Below are 23,087 nucleotides of genomic sequence, written 5' to 3'. Positions count from 1 at the left end.
CTCCCTCCCCCTCCCGCTTCTCATAAAGGCTCTAATCCCTTTTGTCAAGGCTCTACCTTCATGGCTTAGTCATCCCCCAAAGGCCCCATCTCCAAATGCCATCCCATTAAGGATCCTAGTTCCACATCCGAATTTGGAGGGAACTCTCAAGCCATACCATAGGCGCAGAGTTTAATGCAGAAATGTGACTGGTTGCTTGGGAGAAGAATCGTAAGAACAGTTACCAAGGACTGGGACATGGGAGACAATAGGGGAAGAAGTTGAACAAAAGCATGAGTTCAGCTGATGCTGCCTATCAGCCTCCTCCCAGAGCACGAACAGTACTGACTGCGGCAGCCTGCGCTCAGGGAGCTAGCTGGGTGTTTGCTCCATCTCAGTCACTGGCTGAGAGTGGATCTTCTATCCAACCTCAGCCCCTGTGGATCGCTTGGCTGTGTTGTTCCTTTGGACCCAGAACACAGCTCTGATATAGCTGCAGGTGCAACAGCCTTAGCTGGCAAATCATACAGCAACTGAGGGGTAAATTGTCCTGCCAGGGACATCAGGGATAACTATGAGGAATAGTTTACAAATTTCTGAGGGGATAGTGATTCACTCAGAATTAGATCAGGCATAAAAGTGTGTGTCTTATGGACCAGACCCTATAGCCATACTTTCTCTCATCACCTGGCTTGGCTGGATCCTGTCAGCATCCCTAACCATTTCAGCTGCTGCATCACCTAAGTAACAAAATCAGGACTGAGTCAGTTGCAGGGCACTCTGGGATTAAAGGTGTGCACCACCATGCCCAGCTTCCTTGTGGTGATTTTAATGAATAGCGTCTATAGGCTCATATGCTTGAATGCTTGGTCCCCGGTTGGTGGAACTGTTTGGGGAGGATTAAGGAGGCGTGGCCTTACTGGAGGAAGTGTATCATTGGGGCTGGGCTTGGAGGTTTCAAAAGCTCATACTATTCCCAGTTAGATCTCTCTCTCTCTCTCTCTCTCTCTCTCTCTCTCTCTCTCTCTCTCTCTCTCTCTCTCTCTCTCTCTCTCTCATTCATGTTATGGATCAGATGTAAGCCAAGGCCATAGCTATTGCTATGCTCTCTGCCAGGAAGGTCATGGAGTCTAACCTCCAGAACTGTGAGCTTCAATTAAAATACTTTCTATTTGCAAGTTGCCTTGGTCAAGGTGCCTCTTCATAGCAGTAGAGATGTAACTAAAATGGTCTCCTATTCTGAATTATTAGGGATTTTTTTTTACTTGTTTGCTTTTTGTTTGGGTTTTATAGCACAAAGTCTTTTAGGTAAACTTTAGACCAAAGAACACAACTTGGAAGCCTGAATAGTTCCTTATCTTCTGAGAGTTCATCTCATAGGTGTTTAGCATGCAACTTTGACAAGACCATGAGCATCCACCATGATCTATCTGCCCATACAAAACTAACCATCATCATATTTTAGAATAAGATGTAAGCCTGGCTTTCTGATACTCATTGTTTTGATACCTCTAGATCTGTGTTCATGGAATTAGTTAATTGTTATGGACCTTTTAAAAAGTAGCAATGTTGGGCCGGGCGTGGTGACGCACGCCTTTAATCCCAGCACTCGGGAGGCAGAGACAGATGGATTGCTGTGAGTTCGAGGCCAGCCTGGTCTACAAAGCGAGTATAGGATAGCCAAGGCTAACACAGAGAGACCCTGACTCAAAAAACCAACAAATAAATAAATAAATAAATAAATAAAAAGTAGCAATGTTATTTCAATATTTTTAAAACTGACTTCCATTTTCCAAGGAAGTAAAACAAAGGTCAATTTTCAAACAAATCAAGTCCCACCAGGAGTAAAAACCGTAAAGCAAAAAACCAATTACTTATGAAAGACATTTTTTAAAGGCAGGGCTCAAACACAAGAACACAACAAATTGCCCCCTGTGTGTTTCATATTCATCAAAGAGCCTGGTATTTCTTTACTTCAAGATTTGAAAACTTTTTAGATAGCCCTTGTTTTTTTTTTTTAAAAAAAGGTGCTTTAGAGCTTATTCCGCTAATATTAGATGAGAAAGGCAGGTAAAGAGCTAGACACAAAATAACTTCAGAGCTGCAGCTGTAGCCTGGCCCTGTGTCTCCTGCTCATCAGAATGTGCTTTGCAGTGTAACTCCTTGAAACAGCTTTTAGGCTTTTTCTATTATATCAGAAATTAAGGTATGGAGGGATTTCCCAACTGCTGCACTTGCATAGTATCATTTCCAAAAAGCACTGGCTACATTGTAATATTTGCACCATGGCTGAGATTCTCCCTTAGCCCAGCAGACTGCAGACTTTTCAAAAGGATTATGGGAAGAAATACCTTAAAAGAGCTCTGGTAGGCTGTGGCGTGTGAAAAGAAAAGGGTCATCTTGCCTCAGTAATATTTACCAAGCTCATGAATATTCATAAAACATAATTAAACTATATGCCACAATATTCCATGGGCTGCCAGCTCCCTCCCCTCCTCCCTCCCCACCTCCCCACATCTGAGTGAACCTTCTCCAATCTCCCTCGAGAGTGGAGTGTACTATCCTTTGCTTTGTTAATAAACCTCTACTTACAGTGTCTGTGTCTCTGCTGAATTTTTTCCTTTGAGAAGACAAGAAGCAACAAAACAAACAGAAAAGGCATGTCCAACTGATAAAGGCACTTGTCACCAAACCTGCCAATCTGAGTTCAGTTCCCGGGACCCAAATGGTAGAAGGAAAGAACAGATTCCATAATTGTCCTCTGACCCCAACATGCACAGTGGCATACACACGTGTGCACTTTTGGTCATGTGTGGGGGTGCACACACACAAAATAAATAAATAAATGTAAAAATGAAAGGAGATAAGAACTAGGTAGAAGCCTTCACCTGGTAACAGCATTCATGTTGGGAGATATTGTCAAAGCAGTGGCATTACTTCTCAAAGCTTCACTAGACCAAGATTGAGCCAGACTTTTTTTTTTTGTAGTGTCCAAGCTCCACCCTCCTGTTGGGGCTGACAGTATGTGTCTTTGTTTGAGTTTCTATTGTTGTGAAGGGACAGCATAACCACAGCAACTCTTTTTTTTAATATATTTTATTAATTTATTCATATTACATCTCAATTGTTATCCCATCCCTTGTATCCTCCCATTCCTCCCTCCCACATCCCCCTTACTCCCTTCCCCTATGACTGTGACTGAGAGGGACCTCTTCCCCGCATATATGCTCATAGGGAATCAAGTCTCTTCTTGGTAGCCTGCTATTCTTCCTCTGAGTGCCACCAGGCCTCCCCATCTAGGGGATGTGGTCAAATATGGGGCACCAGAGGTCGTGTGAAAGTCAGAGCGCACTCTCCACTCAACTGTGGAGAATGTCCTGTCCATTGGCCAGATCTGGGTAGGGGTTCAAAGTTTATTGCACGTATTGTCCTTGGCTGGTGCCATAGTTTGAGCAGGACCCCTGGGCCCAGATTTGCCCGTCATAATGTTCTTCTTGTAGGTTTCTAGGACCCTCTGGATCCTTCTATTTCCCCATCTCCCATGCTTCTCTTACCTAGAGTCCCAATAGGATGTCCTCCACTCTGTCCCACTTTCTTGATAAGTGAAGACACCACAGCAACTCTTACAAAGGAAAACATTTAATTGGGGGTGGCTTACAGTTCAGAGGTTATCATCATGGTGACGTGCAGGCAGACATGGTGCTGGAGAGGGAGTGAGAGTTGTACATCTGGGTCCCTAGGCAGCAGGTAGGTAGAATGAGCCATGGAGCTTAGGTTGAGCTTTTGAAACCTCAAAGCCCACCCAGGGTGACACAATTCCTCCAGCAAGGCCACACCTCCTAATTGTGCTATGCCCTATGAGCCTATAGGGCCATTTTCATTCAAACCAGTGCAGCACGTGTGGATCACCAACTGCGCCCTGCAGAGAGTTGCTTTTAATCACAGTACACTGAGATGAGAAGGGCAGCTATAGATTTTGTGCCTCCATCTTCCTCCCAATAACTCTGAGCTCTGTCTTCTAGCCATGTAGGCAGACAAGAAGATGAAAACACAAGAAAGTTTGTGTCCTGAACATGATGCACACTTTATTACCTTCAGGGGAAGTGGCCAAAGGCTGAAACTTAGTGGGTAAATACTGACCCATATGAAGACCAGTGGCTATGTTAGTCAGCCAGCCAGCCACGATGGTCCTCTGAATTGACCACTTGATGAGTTCTGGGTCAGTGTGGAGTGGAGCTTCTGTGAAAGACAGTGTCTATTAGCCTGTGATGTGCCTGAGCAAGACTGTCTAGACTGGATTCATTTGGGTGAGAAAACACAGGCTAGGTGTGAGCGATTCCCTCAACTGGGTCCTGGACGGATGGAATACAATAGAGAGGTGGGACTGAGCACAGAAACATTGACTGTTCTGCTCCTTAACTGCAGGTGACATGTGACCACCTGACTCAAGCTCCCGCCACTGTGACCTATCAGCAATGAGAGACGGCAGCTTCAAAGTGTGAGGAGATAAAGCCTTCCTTCCTAACTTGCTTTTTAAAAAAAGATTTATTTATGTTTGTAAGCACTCTATTACATGTATGCCTTCATGACAGAAGAGAGCTGTGGCCGATAGAAGGGGTCATCAGATTCCATTATAGATGGTTGTGAGTCACCATGTCTTGCTGGGAATTGAACTCAAGACCTTTGGATGAGCAGCCAGTGCTCTTAGCCACTGAGCCATCTCTCCAGTGCACTGGTTTGCTTTCCTTGGGGGATATTTTCAACACGGCAGAGAGAAAATTAGCTACTACATCAACCAATCACTTTTTTTCAATGCCACATCTGTTCTAGGTTTGGCAGTAAAACACCAGTTAAGGCTGTGTTGTGAACACAGGCCTGAGAATACTCTGTGCTATTGGGAAGGCTGGATTGGGGATGGTGTTGGGACTCTGATTTAGAGAGAATTCTAGAACCTTTTCCATAACAGACAAGCATCTCTTGCTATGCCCAAATCCATTGTATGAACAAAATTACTTATGAGCATCTGTTACCCTCTGGAAGTTTGGAAGTTTGGTCCATTCAGAGTACAAACAAAAACAGTCCTTAATAAAAACCTTGGAAACTGAGCCTCCAACAAGCTTCCCTAGTGAGCTTCCTTTCACGTGTGCCATCACAAATCATTGCTGGGGACATGGCACATAACTCCAAATGTATTTGATGGCACAGATTCCATCCAGGGGGAAGAAGGGAAAAAGTGAGCATCCACTCTCATTTTCTGGACAGTTGCTGGAAGTTTCAGACAATCATGCTTCTAACTACCTCAGAGATCAGAAAATAGTCAGTTGACTGCAACCCCATGCAAGAAAGGCTACTCAGCTGGGTGTGGTGGTGGCACACACCTTTAATCCCAGCACTCAGGAGGCAGAGGCAGGAGGATCTCTGTGAGTTCGAGGCCAGCCTGGTCTACAAAAACGACTCCAGGACAGCCAGGGCTACACAGAGAAACAGTGTCTTGGAAAGCAAACAAAAAAATAACAACAAAAGGCTAGTAAATACTGTATCTACTATTCATAACATAAACTTAGCTAAAAGGGAAGTATCTATTATCAAAGAATGGAAATTGACTACTGGAGGTAATTTTTCTTTGAGATGCAGAGATGATTACAGCAGATCTCATTAAGGTGATATAATTTGAGGACCAGGTCTGAAATCCTTAAGTACAATTCACTAATATGGATCTTTGAACTATGGGACATGACCAAGGAAGCCTGCTCATTGCTCCATTAGAAACAAGACACCAAAGCTAAGCACGGTAGTGTATGCCTGTGATCTGAGCTGGAGGCACAAAGCCTCAGGAGTTCAAGACCACCCTTAGCTATGTAGGGAATTTGAGTCTAGCTTGGGCTATGAGATTTTGTCTCAAAAAAAATCAAAACAATAAGGTCATGATACAAGAAAGACCATGAGAGGGGAAGGAGAGATTGTAAGTAGGGAGGGAGATAGTGGAGCAATGTAACATGCTCGGTGTTGGGACTCCTGTCTGCTCTTACGGTGTGGAACACTTGTAGCATGCTCATGTTGGGACTTCTGTCACTTAAGGTGCAAAACACGTGTAACATGCTTGTCTTGTCTTGGGACTCCTGTCTCTTACAGTGCCTTCTGTTCATGAGGTTTCTTCCCCTGCTCTCCACTTTCTTCTCATATTTTCCTAGAGATGTTTATTTCTTCATTGGTGGAATTCATCTGAGCCTCCCCTTACTCATAGGCAAATTCTGCACACTATTGCTTCTCTATTGCTGCTTAGCCTTATCTTTTTCTCTGCACATCTCATAAAATCGGATGTTGTTCAGCTATCTAACCAGGATTACCGACTCCTAGATAAGACACCACTTGGTGGTTTGAGTGAGCGTGTTTGCCCCTCCCCACCTAGGCTCATATGTGTGCTTGTGTTTGGTCTACAACAGGTGGAACTGTTGTTCAACTGTTGTTGAAGGAGATGTGTCACTGGGGATGGGCTGAAGGTTTCAAAGGTTTCCAGCTAGTGCTTCCTGTCTCATGGTTGTTGTCTTAACATGCACTCTCCCAGCTGCAGCGCCATGCCTGCCAGCCTGCTGCCATGCTTCCCACCTGCCGTGCCAGTCATGGGCTCACCCTCTGACACTACAACCAAGCCCCCAGTTAAATGTTGATCAGATGTCTCTTCACAGCAATGGAAAAGTAACTAAGATGGTATCATTGTCTGGAGTTGTATTTCTTTTCTTTTAATTTCTTTTTTTTTTCTTAGAGCAAAGACTTTTTAATGAATATATTTTACAAGTACACCAGAGAATCATGCGATGCTGCCTGCATTGGATGCAATCCTGGACCACAAGTCTGCACACTCCTTTGCAACTGGACCTGTGATAGCAGAACCTTTCATCTCACCTTTATTGTTCACTATGACCCGTGCGTTATCTTCAAAATAAAGAAACACCCCATCTTTTCTTCTATTTAATTTTGTTGTCAAATTACCACTGCTGGATGGACCTTTTTCCTTAATTCTGGTTTGCCCTTCTTAACTGTGGCCATCACCATATCGCCCACACCGGTGGCAGGAAGCCTGTTCAGCCGTCCTTTGATTCCCTTCACAGAGATGATATACAGATTTTTGGCTCCTGTGTTGTCGGCACAGTTGATCACGGCTCCTACCGGAAGACCCAGGGAAATCCGGAACTTGGCTCCCGGACCCGCCACGTCCTCGCTTCGACATCTTGAGCGCCCGGAAGGAGTCCCTTTTAATTTCTAAAATTAAAAAATATTCAAAGAAAATTGTCTAAATTTCCCTACTATTTTGTATCAGTTTCTTTGCTGATATTTCTTGCTTGTATATTGTGATATCTTCCCAAGGATCTTTCCTTCTTTAAGAAGTGTGAATATTAAGTTTTGTTTGTTCAGTACCATGGTGGCAATGTCTTATTTTATAATTAAGATGTTTATCTTTCCCAAGAATAGATTTTCTGTATAATAATGTAGTTATCATTGTGTGTGACTGAGGGTTCCTGTGGGGGAACTGAGCTGAGTCCCGACACGCTGACCACACCTCACATTAGTGGCCGTCCTGCGAGCAGCCTGGGGCTCGGATCTTTCAGCCCACCAGCTGCTTAACCACCTAGCCCATCTGGGTCACAGAGCAGATAGACAGCCCTGCCATCTCGGAGAAGGCCTGTGGAGCACCAGGGCAGCTTTGGGCTCCTATTTCTCTCAGGCTCCCAGCCACCTACCAGCCTGGTCCATCTGTGACACAGAGCAGACAGGCAGAACTGAGTTCAGGCACCAGCCACACTCCACATTAGCTGCCATCCTGAGAGCAGCTTCGGGCACTGATCTCTCCTCACCTGTGTGCCTGAAGCCCACAGATCTGAAGCAGCTAGGACAGAGAGCAGAAAGGCTGGGCAGAGACCTGTGTGGGCCACAATCTGCGCTAGCTGCCGTCCTGCTAGCAGCTTTGGACTCAGGTCTCTCTCTCTCCACCCACCTGCAGCTCTTTGGCCTGGTCCATCTAGGTCACAGAGTAGACAGGCAGAGCTGAGACCTGCGGAGGCCACACTACACATTAGTTGCCATTCCTTGAGCAGCTTTAGGCTGGGATCTCTCTCTGGCCACCAGCTGTTTACCAGCCTAGCCCATCTGGAACACAGAGCAGATAAGCAGAGCCCTGCCATCTTGAGAAGGCCTGTGGAGCACCCCAGCAGCTTTGGGCTCAGGTCCTCCCTCAGCCCCCCAGCTGCCTACCACCAGTCTGGCCCATCTGGAACACAGAGCAGATAAGCAGAGCCCTGCCATCTCAAAAAGGACTGTAGAGCACCTGATCAGCTTTGGGTTTGGAACTCTATCAGCCTACTCCTCTCCTGCCTGACCCAACTGGAACACAGTCAGGGAATCCAGCTGAGCTGAGCTGGGTACAGGCTATAACAACCACTGTCCAACATCCTGAGGAGGTCTCTGGGGAGCCCTACCAACCAGTCTTCGGCTTGGAGCCCTTGTTGCTTACTCCCAACCTGCCTGGCCTACATGAGACATAGGCAGTGACCCCCACTGGAGGAACCTCTAGTCCTGATAACACCAGAGACACCCAGAGGCCTAGAAGCCAGAGCAAGAAGACTAGCAACAAAACTCAGAACCTCCAATGCCAGTTGGTCCAGCATTTCAGACTGTCCTACACAGGACTCTAACTAAGCCTGGAATTCCTCAACCTCTAGAAACTGGACCATAAATGTTATCCCTATCCTTGTTTAACCATTTTCCTCAATTTTATTTGGGCCCCTACAAAGGTATTATTTGTCCCAAATCAGCCAGAAGATACATTAAGAGAACAATGCCCCATTTCCCTTAAGGAGGAGGTGGGTAGGTTTTGGGTGGTAGATGCTTATTTCATTGGGAATTGGTTATAAGTTATTATTGGTCTTATTTAGAGAGAAAACAAAGTTAGACTCAGGGATGTCTCTCCTTTCCTTTAGCTTTCATTCTTAAGTTTGGAGATATGGGTTGAAAAGAAAGAAGGGGGAATATAGATATATATAGGCATGATAGGACAAAAAAGTAGATTAATGGATCTACTCTGCAACTTAATGCCTTACTTCTTACTCACAGAGTTATTTTAATTCACCTGTATAGAATTTTCTATATAGATGTAAAATAAGTTTAATTTTAGATACATTGGCATAGAATTCAAATTTAAGATTATTCTTTAATATATATATTTCTACTCTATGTATTATAACCATACAACTCAATTATAATACAAGGTTTACTTCCAATACTTTGAAAGTGCTACTGCAGGCTGTTTTTTAGGTTAAATAAGTTACACAGGTTACTTGTTAATTGGTCAAATCATGATCATATCAATTACTAGTCTATTTTTATCACAAGAATATACATCCTAGATATAACAGGTAGATATGATTCTGTAAAAAGATAAGGCAAAATAGATAAAGTCTTCAAAAATCTCAGACATAACAGAATACAGCATTTAAAGTTATTTTTATTATTTCAAAGATACATTTACAATGAGATAGGTTAACTCCTGGTAACAGCCAAACTACCTCAAAGAAGATGTTGAGCATCAAAGAAACTTCTTAAGGAGATGGCTTCAAATGTGGCAAACTAGCCACTGGGAAAAATGTCCTCATTTCTACCACAGACAGAATTCTGCCTAAAAATGGGTAAGTGTAGATGCAGGCAGATTTGACAGCCAAACTCTGCCAAGACAGGGTAAGCAAGTCCTCAATAGTTCCTGCCTCACAAATATGTCTGTCAGATATGCCGGGCCAGAAGGCTGAAGATGATGCTCCAATGTTATAAAGAGTTTTGGATGACTGTTCAGGCAGCAAACTGTCTCTGTCATCTTCTCATTTGGGAAGCTGCTAACCTGCACTCCCTGCATACTCAGGTAATTAATTTTATTCCTTCTCAAGTCACTGATGGAGTTGAAGACCAGATAGTTTAGTTTTACAATTAAGCTTAATTGCTTAGGGGTTAAGATGTTTTTAGGTCTAGATAGATATTTTAAGTTGATAGTAACAAGATAGAGTAGATATTGATTTACATTAAGAATTTTAGACTCACCAAGATAGGAAAGATGTTTTCTTCAGTGCTGCCAAATTCAAATTGCCAAAGCTATTATATGTAACATACAGATAATTCCTGATTGTTTCGGTGGTTCTTCTTGCTCTAGGTAGTTTATTGTGTTTATGTGTAATAATATAAATGTTTATGTAAGACTATTTAATACAAAATGTAGTAAAAATAGCTCTTTGGATCTGATGATCTGTAGTTTCATTATAAGGTACTAGGTATAATATTTCATTGTAGTTATCCCAATTGGCTTATATTACCCCTTGGATGTTTATTAAATCACGTCTTTCATAGGTCTAAAGCAAGTGTAAGACATGGTCTCTTAAAACATCATGCTTTGTTAGTTTGTTTCTGTCTTTTCCTGTGTAACCCAGCCAGTCTTTGAACTAAAGGTGACCTTCCCGTCGCCTTGTGACTTCGCAAGTTCTGGGGTTACAGGCCTGAGCCATGCCATCTAGCTTTGCATTTTCTTCCCTCAGTAGCTCCCCTGTTAATATGTTCTCAATGGTCTCATGCTTCACACCGTATAGATTCATTCTTTGTATAAATGGGTTTTGTTCTTTCTTTCATTCATTTGTTTCGAGACAAGATTTCTCTGTGTAGCATTGGCTGTCCTGGATTTGCTTTGTAGACCAGGCTGGCCTCGAACTCACAGAGATCCACCTGCCTCTGCCTCCCGAGTGCTGGGATTAAAGGCGTGCGCCACCATGCCTGGCTCGATTTTTGTTATTTCTAATTTATACAAATTATATTTAGAAGAACTCACCTCTTCTAGCACAAGGCTCTGTAAGTGTAACTAACAAAGCCATGTAACCACCACGTGACGGAACCCAGAAGCACGTCATCCCTCTTCAGAGAGGCCCCTCTTCCCTGTGGCTTCCTTATCACTCTAGTCCCACCTCTCCCAGAGTGTCAAGTAAGTGAAATTATAACTAGACATCAGTTCTTTCCCTTAGAATAATGCATTTGAAATTTGTTCCTACTGATTTATGATTTGCTAACGTAGTCCTCTCTAATGCTGAATGGTTTCCAACTGAATACTATCTGTTCCCCCAATGGAAGGATTATTGGGCTGTTTCTAGCTTTTGCTAGCTTATTTGGCAATTACAAATAAAGCCTCTGTAGACATCCACATTGAGAATTTTTGTTGACAGTTAAGTCATGACATCTAAGCACAGTGTTTCCTGAGTTCATGTTTAAAAAAAAATGTGTAGCTTCACAAGAAACTTGCCAACTGGTTCCCAGAGTCACCAGATCATTTGATGTCCCTGTGCAACGCATGAAGATAGGGAGCTAGAGTTGGTCCACGCTCTCCATCACTGAGCTCAGTACATTAAGCGTATAGTGGTAGCTCAGGGTGGCTCAATGAGAGCTTTTTGCATAACTCATCTTATTGTATAAGTGCGAGTGTACTTATTTTCTATAGATTTCTTTTACAAAAAAAAAAACACAAGTAAGTATTGAGCATTCTCTAGTTAGCTTGTATACAAGTATTTTATCAAACGTATGATTAAAAATATTTTCCCAGGCTGGGAATATAGTGCATTGATGTGATCTCCCGGTTCAATCTCTAGTACTACAAAAGAGACACCCAACCACCTCAGCATTTTCTGGAAGTCTTTGGCTGCTCCTTTTAGTCCAACAGTGTTCTTCCTACTTTCCTGTCGTGATCCTGCTTCTGATATCATAGCTCAGAAATGTTTATCATATGCAACAGCATGAAGATTTTTCAACTCTTTTCTTCTAGACATTTGCAGTTTTACGTTTATGACACATTTTTTTGTCTTGGCTTTTATGTAAGCTTTAAGGTATAGATCAATATCCATTAATTATAGATGAAAATCCAGTTGAGCCAGCACCATTTGTTGAAAAGACTGTTCTCTTCACAATGGATTGCTTTGTCATATTAATCAAAATTTAAATGCATATAACTTTTTTCTGAGCTTTTTATCTCTGCGCTATTAATTTATATGTCTTTCCTTTCTCTAAAATTGTCTGGTAGCTTTAAATAAGTCTTGAAATCAGACATTGTGAGCTCTCCAAATTTGCTTTTTTTTTTTTTTCACAGTGCTGGCTATTATAGGACTTTTTTCTTCATATAAATATAAGAGTCGATTGATATATCTATTAAATAACTTGAGAGCAAGCTTTTGTATTTTCTTTCAATAAGTTGACTGATTTTATTTAAGTAGTCAAAATCATTGGCATAAAATTAGTATTCCCTTCCTTGCTTTTAGGCTTCTTAGTATTTGTTATAATACTCCATGTTTTGTTCCTGATGTTTTTAATTGATAACTTCTCCCTTGATATTCTTGATAAGGCTGATTAGATTTATCAATTTTAGGGCTTTTTTTTTTCCAGAAAGATGTTTTTATTTTAAAAATTATATCTATGGGGGTGTGGGAGGTAAGCATGTGAGTGCAGGTGCCTCAGGAGCCCACAAGAGTCAGGTTCGAGGAGAGCTGGGTTTCCAGGAGCCAGTGAGGCGCCTAAGGTGTGTGTTGGGAGCCGAACCCAGGCACCGTGCAAGAGCAGCGCTCACTCCTAACAGCAGCACCATCTCTAGCCCCAGGGAAACAGATGTTGATTTTACTGTTTTCCACTGGTTTTTCTCCTCTCAATTTCTGCACTTCCTTTTAACTTTCTTCTGCTTGGTTTTGATTCAATCTGCCGTTCTTCCACTGACATAGAAGCATAAGCCATTGGTTTTGAACCTTTGTTCTTTCAAAAAGTAAACATTGAATTAATTATGTAATGCTTAGAGCCATTCCAACAATTGTGGTATGCTATGTTTTTATTTCTATTTAATTCCAAATATGCTCTAGTTTGCCCATTAGTTTCTATTTTATCGGTTATTTGGGCCCTACTTGCTGTTTAATTTCTACAATCTGGGAATTTGTCTGGCTTTAAAGAATATTATTGATTGCTAATTTAATTTTGTTATTATAAGGCATACACATATGTTTCTTATTATTTCAATTTGTTAGTTTGTTTTATAGCCCAAGTTACTTCCTACCTTGGAGAACAGTGTATGTGTGTTTGAAAGGAATGTGCGGTTATTCTCCGCCGGATTTGCTTTCTAAATGTCTTTTAGTCACGTGGTTCATAATGTTCATGCTTTCTATGTCCTGCGTATTAGTTACTTTTCTGTTGCTGTGAGGAACACCATCACCAAGGCAGCTTATAAAAGAAAACATTCAGTCTGCTTTACAGCTCCAGAGGGTCGGTTCGCGTCCATGCTGTAGACTGAAGGCATCTAGGCAGGGACAGCTGGCAGCTCAAGTCTGGAACCTGCAAGGAGGAGGAGGAGCGCAGTGGGGTTTACAGAGGAAAAGCCGGCCTCTGAGACACGCCTCCTCCAGCAGGACCACACCTCCTGCAGCTCCTCAAACAGCTCCACCTACTGGGCACCAAATACCTCAAACATATGAGCCTAGGGCTCAGTTTTCATTCACACCACCACACTTTTGACTGATTTTTAAAACATTTTCATGGAGCTGGAAAGATGGCCGAGCAGTTAAGAACACTGTCTGCTCTTCCAGAGGTCCTGAGTTCAATTCCCGGCAACCACACAGTGTCTCACAACCATCTATACCCTCTTCTGGTGTGCAGGTGTACATGCAGATAGAGCACCCATATACATAAAATAAATAAAATATTAAAAATTTTTTTTACAAATTACTGACAAAAGGGATTGGTGTTTTCAATCATATTGGATATTTTTCCTCACTTCTTTGTAGTTTTATTATTTTGTGATTTGGAAACTTTTATTATTGCATATACATTTAGATTGGCTTTGTCTCCAAAGTGAATTGATCATTTTAACATAACGTTTCTCTACGTCTCTCAATATTGTTCTTTTGAATTCGGTCTGACACTAACACAGTCAAATTAGCCTTCATTTGATTAGTGTTTCTCAGCGTATCTATCTCCTTCTGTTTACTTTTTTTACAAACAGGAATTAGTTGTAAATATTGATAAAACCAGTGTAGTATTTCAACTCAAGCATACTACATGGACTGACAGAACCTGTTTCTCTATCTATCTTCCATTTGACCCGTTCCTAATCTGCAGTAAACACTATTCTAGATTTAAAACACAATTCGAGTGCTGGAAAGGTGGCTCACAACAGTACGTGCATACACTCACACAGACATATACATGTAGGCACACACACATACAGAAATTAAATCAAACTGTCAGACAATAGTGGTGCATGCCCTTAATCTGGAAGCAGAGACTGAGTTCAAGGACAGGCTAGCTTACAGGGAATGAGTTGTAGGACAGCCAGGGCTAAAAAAAAAAAAAAAAAGAAAGCCTGTATTGAAGGAAAAACAATTTAAGAAAAATTAAATTAAATTAAAAAAACAAATCCCAGCACTTGGGAGGCAGAGTTGGATCGCTGTGAATTCGAGGTCAGCCTGGTCTAGAAAGCGAGTCCAAGACAGCCAAGGACACACAGAGAAACCCTGTCTTGGGGTCCCGCTCAAACTAAGGCACCAGCCAAGGACAATACAGGCGGTAAACCTTAAACCCCTACCCAGATCTAGCCAATGGACAGAACACTCTCCACAGTAGAGTGGAGAGTGGGATATTACTTTCTCACATACTCTGGTGCCTCACCTTTGACCATGTCCCCTGGAGGGAGAGACCTGGTGGCACTCAGAGGAAGGACAGCAGGTTACCAAGAAGAGACCTGATACCCTATGAGCATATACAGGGGGAGGAGGACCCCTCAGGAACAGTCATAGGGGAGGGGAATAAGGGGAAAATGGGAGGGAGGGAAGAATGGGAGGATACAAGGGATGGGATAACCATTGAGATGTAACAAGAATAAATTAATAAAGGAGAAAAAAAAGAGAAAGACACCTGAAAAAAAAAAAAGAGAAACCCTGTCTTGAAAAAATTTAAATAAATAAATAAATAAACATATCATTTTCTTGTAGATAACAAGCCATTGAATGTTGCTTTCTTAGAACAAAGTCTTTTTTTTTTAACATGGCAATTTACCTCATCTCCCTCCCACACCCCCACACTGCATACCATGACATTAGATATGAAAAACCCCTCACAAACATAAATAATAGTACATCATGATAAGCTCTCCAGAGCCGTGCCCAAAGCTTGTTAAACTTTAAATTTCAGTAGCTAAGCAAGATATCCACGTGCAGATTTCTGAGTCTTTTTCAGGGTAGCGGTCACTCACTCGTAGCTCACCAAACAGAAAGCTGAACTCTAGTCATTTTGGTCCCTAGCCAGGAATACTGCTGCTGTGTTAGTTTTCACAATGGTGTGCTATGATTTTAAAAAAAAAATCCCAGGCAAAAAGCCAGAGCGAATGTGGCGCTCACTTTGTTTCTTTTATCTGAAGGTCACATAATCACATATCCATTGTCCAATCCTAAATTGCTTTACCTTTCTGTCTAGATAAACAGTTACGCACTGTGGGAAGCAAAGTCAGCACTCACTTCTCCACCATGGATGGAGCCACAACAGGGTACCATTTCACCGTGCAAGGGGAGCTTCATTTGTTCTGAGAGCCACTGGCTAAAGTCCACTATTACTAAACTTTAAGTGTAAATTTTTCCAAAAATAATAGAGTTCTGTCAGTTTTGTTTTCTGATTCTTATCTATGGAGACATTTCCCTGTGATTTTGATAATAAGTATTCTTTATGGAATACTTGATGATTCAATTTTTTACTATATTACTTGACTTTTCTCCCCAAAGAACTTGTAGTTGCCGCTGATGGAGGGCAGGGGGCGCTACCAACCTGGGTTCACTTCGGTGCATCTCCTAATTCTGAGTACACTGAAGAGTCTGGCTCTTCTTACCTCTGCCACACCAACAGTGTTTATTCTCTAGATAGAACACTTGCCACTTTTTCTGTGGTCTATTTGGTTATTGCTCTTTATTCTGATTTTATTGTACTGTTCATGCTACTACCCGCTGAAGACCAACCTCAGGTTTCTTGCTTCCCAATGCAGCACTGTACCCCTGAGCGTCTTGAATCCCTGTTAGTTCAAAACCAGCCTGGTCTACAAAGTGAGTCCGGGACAGCCAAGGCTACACAGAGAAACCCTGTCTCGAAAAACCAAACCAAATCAAACAAGAGCAATGATGATCCGATTAGATCTCATGTCAAAAGATTAAAATTATTACCATTATGTGAAATAGGAATTTAGTCACATTATCCATTATTACTGAGCTCTTATGTACAAATTGTCCCATGAAAGGTTAGCCAATGATGCCACAAAGCTAGATGATTAATAAAATATTTTTAAAAATCAGCAGGTTATGGGTATAATACTTATATATTTTCAGTGGTGTTATAAGTTGCACAATATTGAACTCAGTACTTTTCAAAAATAAAAATTAAACATTTCTTTCTAGCCATAGGCAAAAAGTCATATTACTTTCAGGGAATATATGGTATTTTCTACTACAGTTTAAAAAATTAGCTGAAACAAACACACAAACAAAAGATCTGTTGACGAAGCTGAAATAATGGTAAATAAGGGTAGACCACATACAGCAATTATGGAACTTTTCTTCTCATGTGCAGTTGGCAAGAAGCATACACGGTTCAAAACATGCCAGCTTACGGATCAGGGAAATTCTCTTCAGCTCCAAAATATCTAAGTAACTCTTCCTGCCAGTCCCACATCACCAAAGTCAGAAAGTATCAGAGAACACGTATCCTTATCAGCAAATAACTTCCACATAAAAGCAATGCGCTATGAAAGTCAATAAAGTACTTCCTCTAAGTGAAATTTTAAAAGAACAAAAATCAAACAGAAGTACAGAGATGCTTTAGCCTGTGGTTCCTTTATAGAAACGAGACCTGACTACGGCTTACCTTCTTCACGGTTTGAGAGGAGGGTGGGAGTGACGGCCCAAACAGTTTGTGCCACTCAGTCACTTGGAGTTCACTGTCCCGGGATGGTTAGTGGCTCCCCAACGCATGCTGCTATCAGACCTTCAGAATTTACTCTTTTCCTTCTGTTGAAATGGTAACAACAGCTGAGCACATTATTCCTCTCAGCAGAGACTTAGGTGAAGGCAGGAACATTTATGTTTCATAGTGCTGTGATTTTTTTCTAAAGATGATTAAAATATAAATGTGTTACATTGCTTTTTAATATTTTTCACTCTTAGGAATGATGGAAATAGAGTTTTCCTATCTGTGTAAATATCTTTCAAATCATTCTGAAAACATGTTGTTACTTTCCACTGGAATTTTCTAAATGTTTTCTCTTCTAATTTATTGGGGAAATTGGGCAAAACAAGAGAAGATGGGCATTTATTGAATTTACATTTTCAAAATTTTTGCATAACCTCTGATGGAACTGGAAAACAGGGGTTAAGGTTTAACAACTGTAGGCAATAGCTTCGAGTCTCTACTATTAGCTTTAATTATTGTGAGATTTTATTTCTTTTAAATTCCATTTTTAGAACCAGATTTTTGAATTGCTGTATGACAAGGTTCAATGAGAAATACAGGAAAGAATTAGGCATATTTTGATCTGGTGGTTACTATCTCCAACACTAGTAAGGCAGTGACTTTTAATATTTTTATTTCATCTTTATGTTTTGTTTTTAACTTAATAAAAAGGTAAATGTATGTATTTTGATACATGTTTGAATGTTTTTTCTTTTTAATGATAGTGATACAAAACCAAATTAAATATGTTCAGTGCTTGCCAAATTACTGTTATAAACAAATGTTTGTGGTTTGACTTTAAAATAGCCAATAACATTTCTCTTGTTTTCCTTACAAAAGATTAGCCAAGTAAAATTTTGTTTTTAAATAAAGTGAGGAAAAACAAAGAAAAAATATTGCTCAGATTCATAGCACCCCCAAACCAGTATTGAAATCATAGTGTGTACATACTTGTAGATGATAGTATGAATGTATAGATATTTCTCTTCCATCAACATGGGTTTATTCTTCATTTAAAACTGTTTTTGTAGGGGGCATTTAAATTTTACAGAATTATTGAAAATAAAATTTAAATAATTAGTTTTGGACGAATGAGATGTAAAAAGAATCCTCAAAGTACTTAAATCCTCTTTAAGTCTAAGTCCGCTCTGCTGTCTCTTATCTGCTGGCCTGGAGAAGGGTGGATCACTGGTTGCGCTGTCTCTGCTGTCTCTCATTTTAGTAGCCTCTTTCTCGATTTTTAAACGTATGGCTTGACAACAAGGAGAAGTTACCAGGAGACAGTCTCCCCAAACTTTGTGGGTTTCAGTTTGGTTTCTCTCCACATGGCCTATCGATATAGCAAAGCAGATAAACTAAAGGGAACCAAGAGTTTGGCGGGAGGCTTCGCTTCTGTTCAGCGTCATAACTGTGCTTCAAACCGATAAAATACAGTTTGAGAATTGTTAGCTGTGTGCAACAGGATAGAGAACCGAACCCGGACAGTGACTAGCAGTGAAGTCACAGCACTGCCAAAAGCCAGTGAGCTGTCACTGAGAGGTGTGGTCTTGGACTCCTTCTCTTACATTTTTTATCAATGACTAATATTAGGAAGAAACCATTCATTGACCCAGTAAAGGAAACCTAATGGGAAATGAGAAGTAAGAAGAGGAAGTCATATTCACAGCGGCTAGATTCGAGTCAAAATAAAATTACAGAAGTAGTAAGAAGTAAACAAGGTAAGGAAGTCTGTGGGGGGTGGTGGGTTAAAACAAACAGGGGAAAAAAGAACAACAACTCTCAAGGGAAACTTTCAGCAACTATCACAGAAAATAACCAGTTGTTTTTGTTGTTGTTTTTAAATGAGTAGCTTATGTTCTGGGGTCAATCGTGATTGATTTGGTTAAACATCAAACCTATCGTTGTATAATGTATTCCTTACTGTAATTCACCTAAGTTCCTCATTCCTAGTTGAGCATCACTGCAAACATATTTTGTTCTTTTGATCAGAAAGCTGAAATAGAAGCTGAAGGAAAGAAGTAGTATCATTGCTAGATTAAAAATGAGGTGTGTGTGTGTGCATGTGCGCGTGTATTCATGTGAGTATGCGTGTGTGTATTCATGAGTGTGTATTCATGTGAGTGTATGTGTGCGTGCGCGCATGTGTGTATTCATGAGAGTGTGCGTGTGTGTGTATTCATGTGAGTGTGGGGTGTGTGTCTGTGTGTTTCCCTCTTTGAAGAGATGGGAGTAAGTAAATAGTGGTCTTCAAATAAAAACATACAGCTATGAAGATAAAAGGTTCAGAACTTCCGGGACTAATTTAAAGTCCGTCACTTGTACTAACTTTCAGGGACAGACAGGAACTTAAAGGAACTCAAAACAGGTTAGGAAATCATTTAAATAGGCAAGGAAAAGCATCAGAAAGATCATTTGGAGACCTGGTAAGAATTTCATCGACAGTCTTTAGCGATGGTGATGTGAGAAGGAGTGGAAAAGAAACACTTTAGTGTGCTGGCCAGACCGCAAGCCCTGTGGCTGTCATCTGTGGACCTCCACGGGGACTTGAAAGCTATATAAAAAGGAAGCAAGTTTGCTATTTACCAACACTGTACTGGCAGCGCCAGGAAACGTTTCCTTAAAGCTCTGTTATTGTGTTAGAGCCTTAAATCTAAGTGCAACAGCAGATGCCAGAACACCTGAGGGACATGGAATGTGCAGATATGGGGTAGTAGCCTAAGAAAGCAGAGATCCAAGTTTATTTTCCTGCTATTCTTTTATTTTTCTTTTAAAAACTTTTACTTTTTTTTTTTTTAAACAACTGTCATAGGTCAACTATCACGTACATGTACAGGTGACCAAGCAAGAATAAAAACTGCAGGCGTGATCCCACAATTGAGAAGGGAGTAGAAGTTAACGTTCAGATACACATCTCGGGTTTCTTTCCACATACATGAAAGTAAAAGTATCTTATAATGGATCCTTTGAATTTTATATGTATGTCAAACATTTATAAATACAGGAAATTTGGAATACTTAATATCAAACTGTTAATATACTGGATCAACATAGTCATTTTGAATAGCTAGCACCTTTTACAATTTCTACCTTTGGGCTTTTAAGTTAGCAATTGTTGACTATTATTAACAAAGGGAGTCTCTTCAACATTTCTTTTTCTTTTTTTCTTCTTCTTTTTTTGCGGTGTGTGTGTGTTGGTTTGCTTTTTGTTTTTACTTAGACTATTATGACAAAGGAAGAGCTGAAGGTGTTTATTCCAACAGATATTTGTTTTTGACATTTGTAGTAAAAAAGAAGCGATTAAGGCAAGATTCCCACTTTCAATTAACTTTTAAGTTTGGATAGAGAGGTGAGGAATTGGAGGAGACAAAATACCCTCTTATTAAAATAATCAAGTTTAAGAGACTTGTCCGGTTAAGGGCCGAATACATAAAAAAAACACCCATCTAGAAACCCGTACAAGTAATAATTGTTGCTTGTATACATTAAAAAAAAATCTATCCACGACTTCTGCAATATCCAGTGCTGTAGGACGGGGCGCCCAACCTCCTCCCTGGGTTCCGGGGCCTCGTGGCGCTGTCCCGCGTCGGGGCGACCGCGCAGGACGCCCCGTTCCTGCACTCCTTGCCGATCGGTGGCCGGGCGGACGGAAAGCAAGCCTCGGCCCCCTGCCTGCTCCCGGGAGGGCCTGCGGGCGGGCGGCGGCTTCACCTGAGATCGAGCGCGAAGCCGCGGAGCTCAATGGTCGGAGCGTGGGCGGAAAACAAACTTTGTTACGTGTTCAGTCGCAGCACCGCTGTCCTGGGAGGGAAAGGATCAAAGCGACATTGCTAACCGTGCGCCGCGCGCTCCCCCCCCCCGCCACACCCCCTTCTCTTTATAAAAAATAAAATCCTAGCCGTGGGTAAAGGGCGAGCGGGCTCGGAAGCCACCACGCGGGGCGGTTCAGCAGGTGGCCAGCCGCCCGCACCCCGGCCTCCGCCGCGCGCGCCGAGTCCCGTCCACATCAATGGGAATCCCCTTCCCCCGTGGGAAACGGCGCCTCCCGGCCACGCCTGCGCCCGGACGCCCCATCCCATCCCCGCGCCCCGGTATCGCGTCCCACGCCCGCCGGGTCCGCGTGCTTCCACGCCCGCCGCCCAGGCTCCGTGCGGAGGGGCGGGGAGGGGGAGGGGGAGGGGGGAGGAGGGCGGGGGAGGGACCGCAGCGGCGCGCGGGGAGGGGAAGGGGTTCTCGCGCGATTGGGCGAGGTTTCCGGTGTTGTGACTGAAACCCGTCAATATGGCGGCGATCGGCCGCGGCCGCTCTCTCAAGAACCTCCGAATACGAGGTAAGCCCGCTTGCCGCCCTCGCTCCTGGCGCCCGGTGCTCGCCGCCGCGGCGCTCGGCGTGTCCCGGGCCTGGGGCAAGGGGAGAGGGGGGAGAGGCGAGCCGGGCTCCGGGGCGCCGCCGGTCCGCGGAGGTTGCTAACCGGGTTTGTGTGTCTGCTTTCGCGCAGGGCGGAATGACAGCGGCGAGGAGAACGTCCCGCTGGATCTGACCCGAGGTAACGCGGGGCGCCGGCGGGGCGCGGGAGCCGGGGACCCCCCCCCCCCGGCCGGGGCAGCGAGGGGCCGAGCCCGCGCCCATCTCCCTGTGGCCCGCGCCCGCTTCCCCCGGCTGAGCCCCCTCCGGGCCTCGGGCGGCCGCGGGAGCGCCGGAGCGTGTTGGCTTCGGTCACCGCTCCCCGGGCCCTGGAATGCCGGGGGCGGCCTCGGGGGTGGGGTGGGGCGGGGGGAGGGAGAGAGAGGTAGACATTGTTATTTAGGTTACTGGAGGATGTTTGAGGGAAGAGCGACCACATCCTGCCCTCCCCGTCCCCCCCACCCCGGAGCAGATGCTGGACCTGCCCGGTTCTTGTTGTTTTACTGCGTGACTGCTTTTCTCTGCCCGCGCCGTCGCCCCGGGGGGGGGGGGGGAGGCCCCCGCAGCTTTGATAACTCGGCGGTGAAATCGGGAGCCGCTGATGACTGTGAAGTGTCTGGTGTGTGCCGTGTATCCCCGCTGCTGCTTCCCTTTCCCGGGCCCGCTGGCTCCGTAGTTGCTAGAGACCGCCCCCTCGCTCCGCTGCAGGTTCATTGTGTACCCTCTGCAGTGGAGATGGGTTAGTTTACCCCTTCTCAGCAGGGCTAGCCGGGGGTTATGTTTTCATGAACTGTATCCGCCTAAAGATCGCCGTTTCTTTCTTTGGTCACCGGCCACCATACTGGTGTTTTATTCCACAAGATCTCGCTGGAGCGTTAGTAGTTATGTACACGATATTTTTCTCTTCCTCCATAAACAGGATTTGGTGTACAGATTCCCATGGCCGTACTCTACTGCGCTGTAGTTGTGTTGTCCAGAATCACTTTTTTTTTGAGATCCGTGAAACGCCTAGGAAAATTGAAAAAAAAAAAAAGTTGAAAACATTCCGTACGACATGGTTTTTACGCTCTAGTGAACTCAAGAGTGGTGACCATCATATAAAGTATTGGTGGATGTGGGGTTTGGGGGGCCCAGCTCTGTATTGACAGTATGATTCATTCTCAGTTTTGTTTCGGTTTTTGTATCGTAAGAATCCTGTTGAGTGTACATGTGTTTTGGTTCGGTTTGTTCAGGAAGTTGTTTTGAGTAAACAACCCTTTTCAGAGACAGAAACTCGTAAGGTACAGTAGAGTGGTATCTAAGTCCTAGAAATGGCAATTGATGAAATCAGTGATTTGGAGCATTTTCTTTAATAGCTAGGTTTGAGAAACAGTATAGAAGAAAAAGGTCAGGATATTGACTTTTTTTTCCTTTAAATTTGTAAAGTTACTAAACATACGAATGAGAAATTTATACGAAGTAGATTTTCCGACAAGTGTTTTAGCGAGGATCATAGCACAGACCCGAGATTTGGCATTACATTTTTCTGACCATGTCATAGGTCAGTGGTTTAATTTGTATCCAAGCAACTGTGTGAAAAGAGCACTTAGGTAAAATTGAGCCTCATACCCTCAGTAAAAACCTGTTTGGATGTAGTGTTGGAAATCAGTTGTAATTGTATAGTCTGTGACTGT

General features: G+C 42.9%; 1 protein-coding gene and 1 pseudogene across 6 annotated transcripts in view; one reads left to right on the top strand and one right to left on the bottom strand.

Annotated features, from left to right (window-relative positions):
• Positions 1 to 6,748: 6,748 nt before the first annotated feature.
• Positions 6,749 to 7,207, bottom strand: LOC311598009 (large ribosomal subunit protein uL14-like; annotated as a pseudogene). The gene has a single exon. The product of its transcript is annotated as a large ribosomal subunit protein uL14-like (transcript).
• A 14,008-nt stretch (positions 7,208 to 21,215) lies between these two features.
• Positions 21,216 to 23,087, top strand: part of RICTOR (RPTOR independent companion of MTOR complex 2) — a 101,316-nt gene continuing 99,444 nt past the window's right edge. For all 5 annotated transcript variants that reach the window (XM_084782187.1, XM_084782190.1, XM_084782188.1 and 2 more), the window contains exons 1-2: positions 21,216 to 21,340; positions 21,509 to 21,556. In XM_084782187.1, the coding sequence (XP_084638313.1) occupies positions 21,292 to 21,340; positions 21,509 to 21,556 (97 nt within the window). In that variant the 5' untranslated portion in view covers positions 21,216 to 21,291. The remainder of the gene's footprint in view (positions 21,341 to 21,508; positions 21,557 to 23,087) is intronic.

Source organism: Acomys minous (assembly GCF_964271855.1).
Source record: "Acomys minous genome assembly, chromosome: 5".
Classification (NCBI taxonomy): Eukaryota; Metazoa; Chordata; class Mammalia; order Rodentia; family Muridae; genus Acomys; species Acomys minous.
The sequence above is the reverse complement of the archived record's forward strand: the minus strand, read 5'-3'. Positions and strand labels throughout refer to the sequence as shown.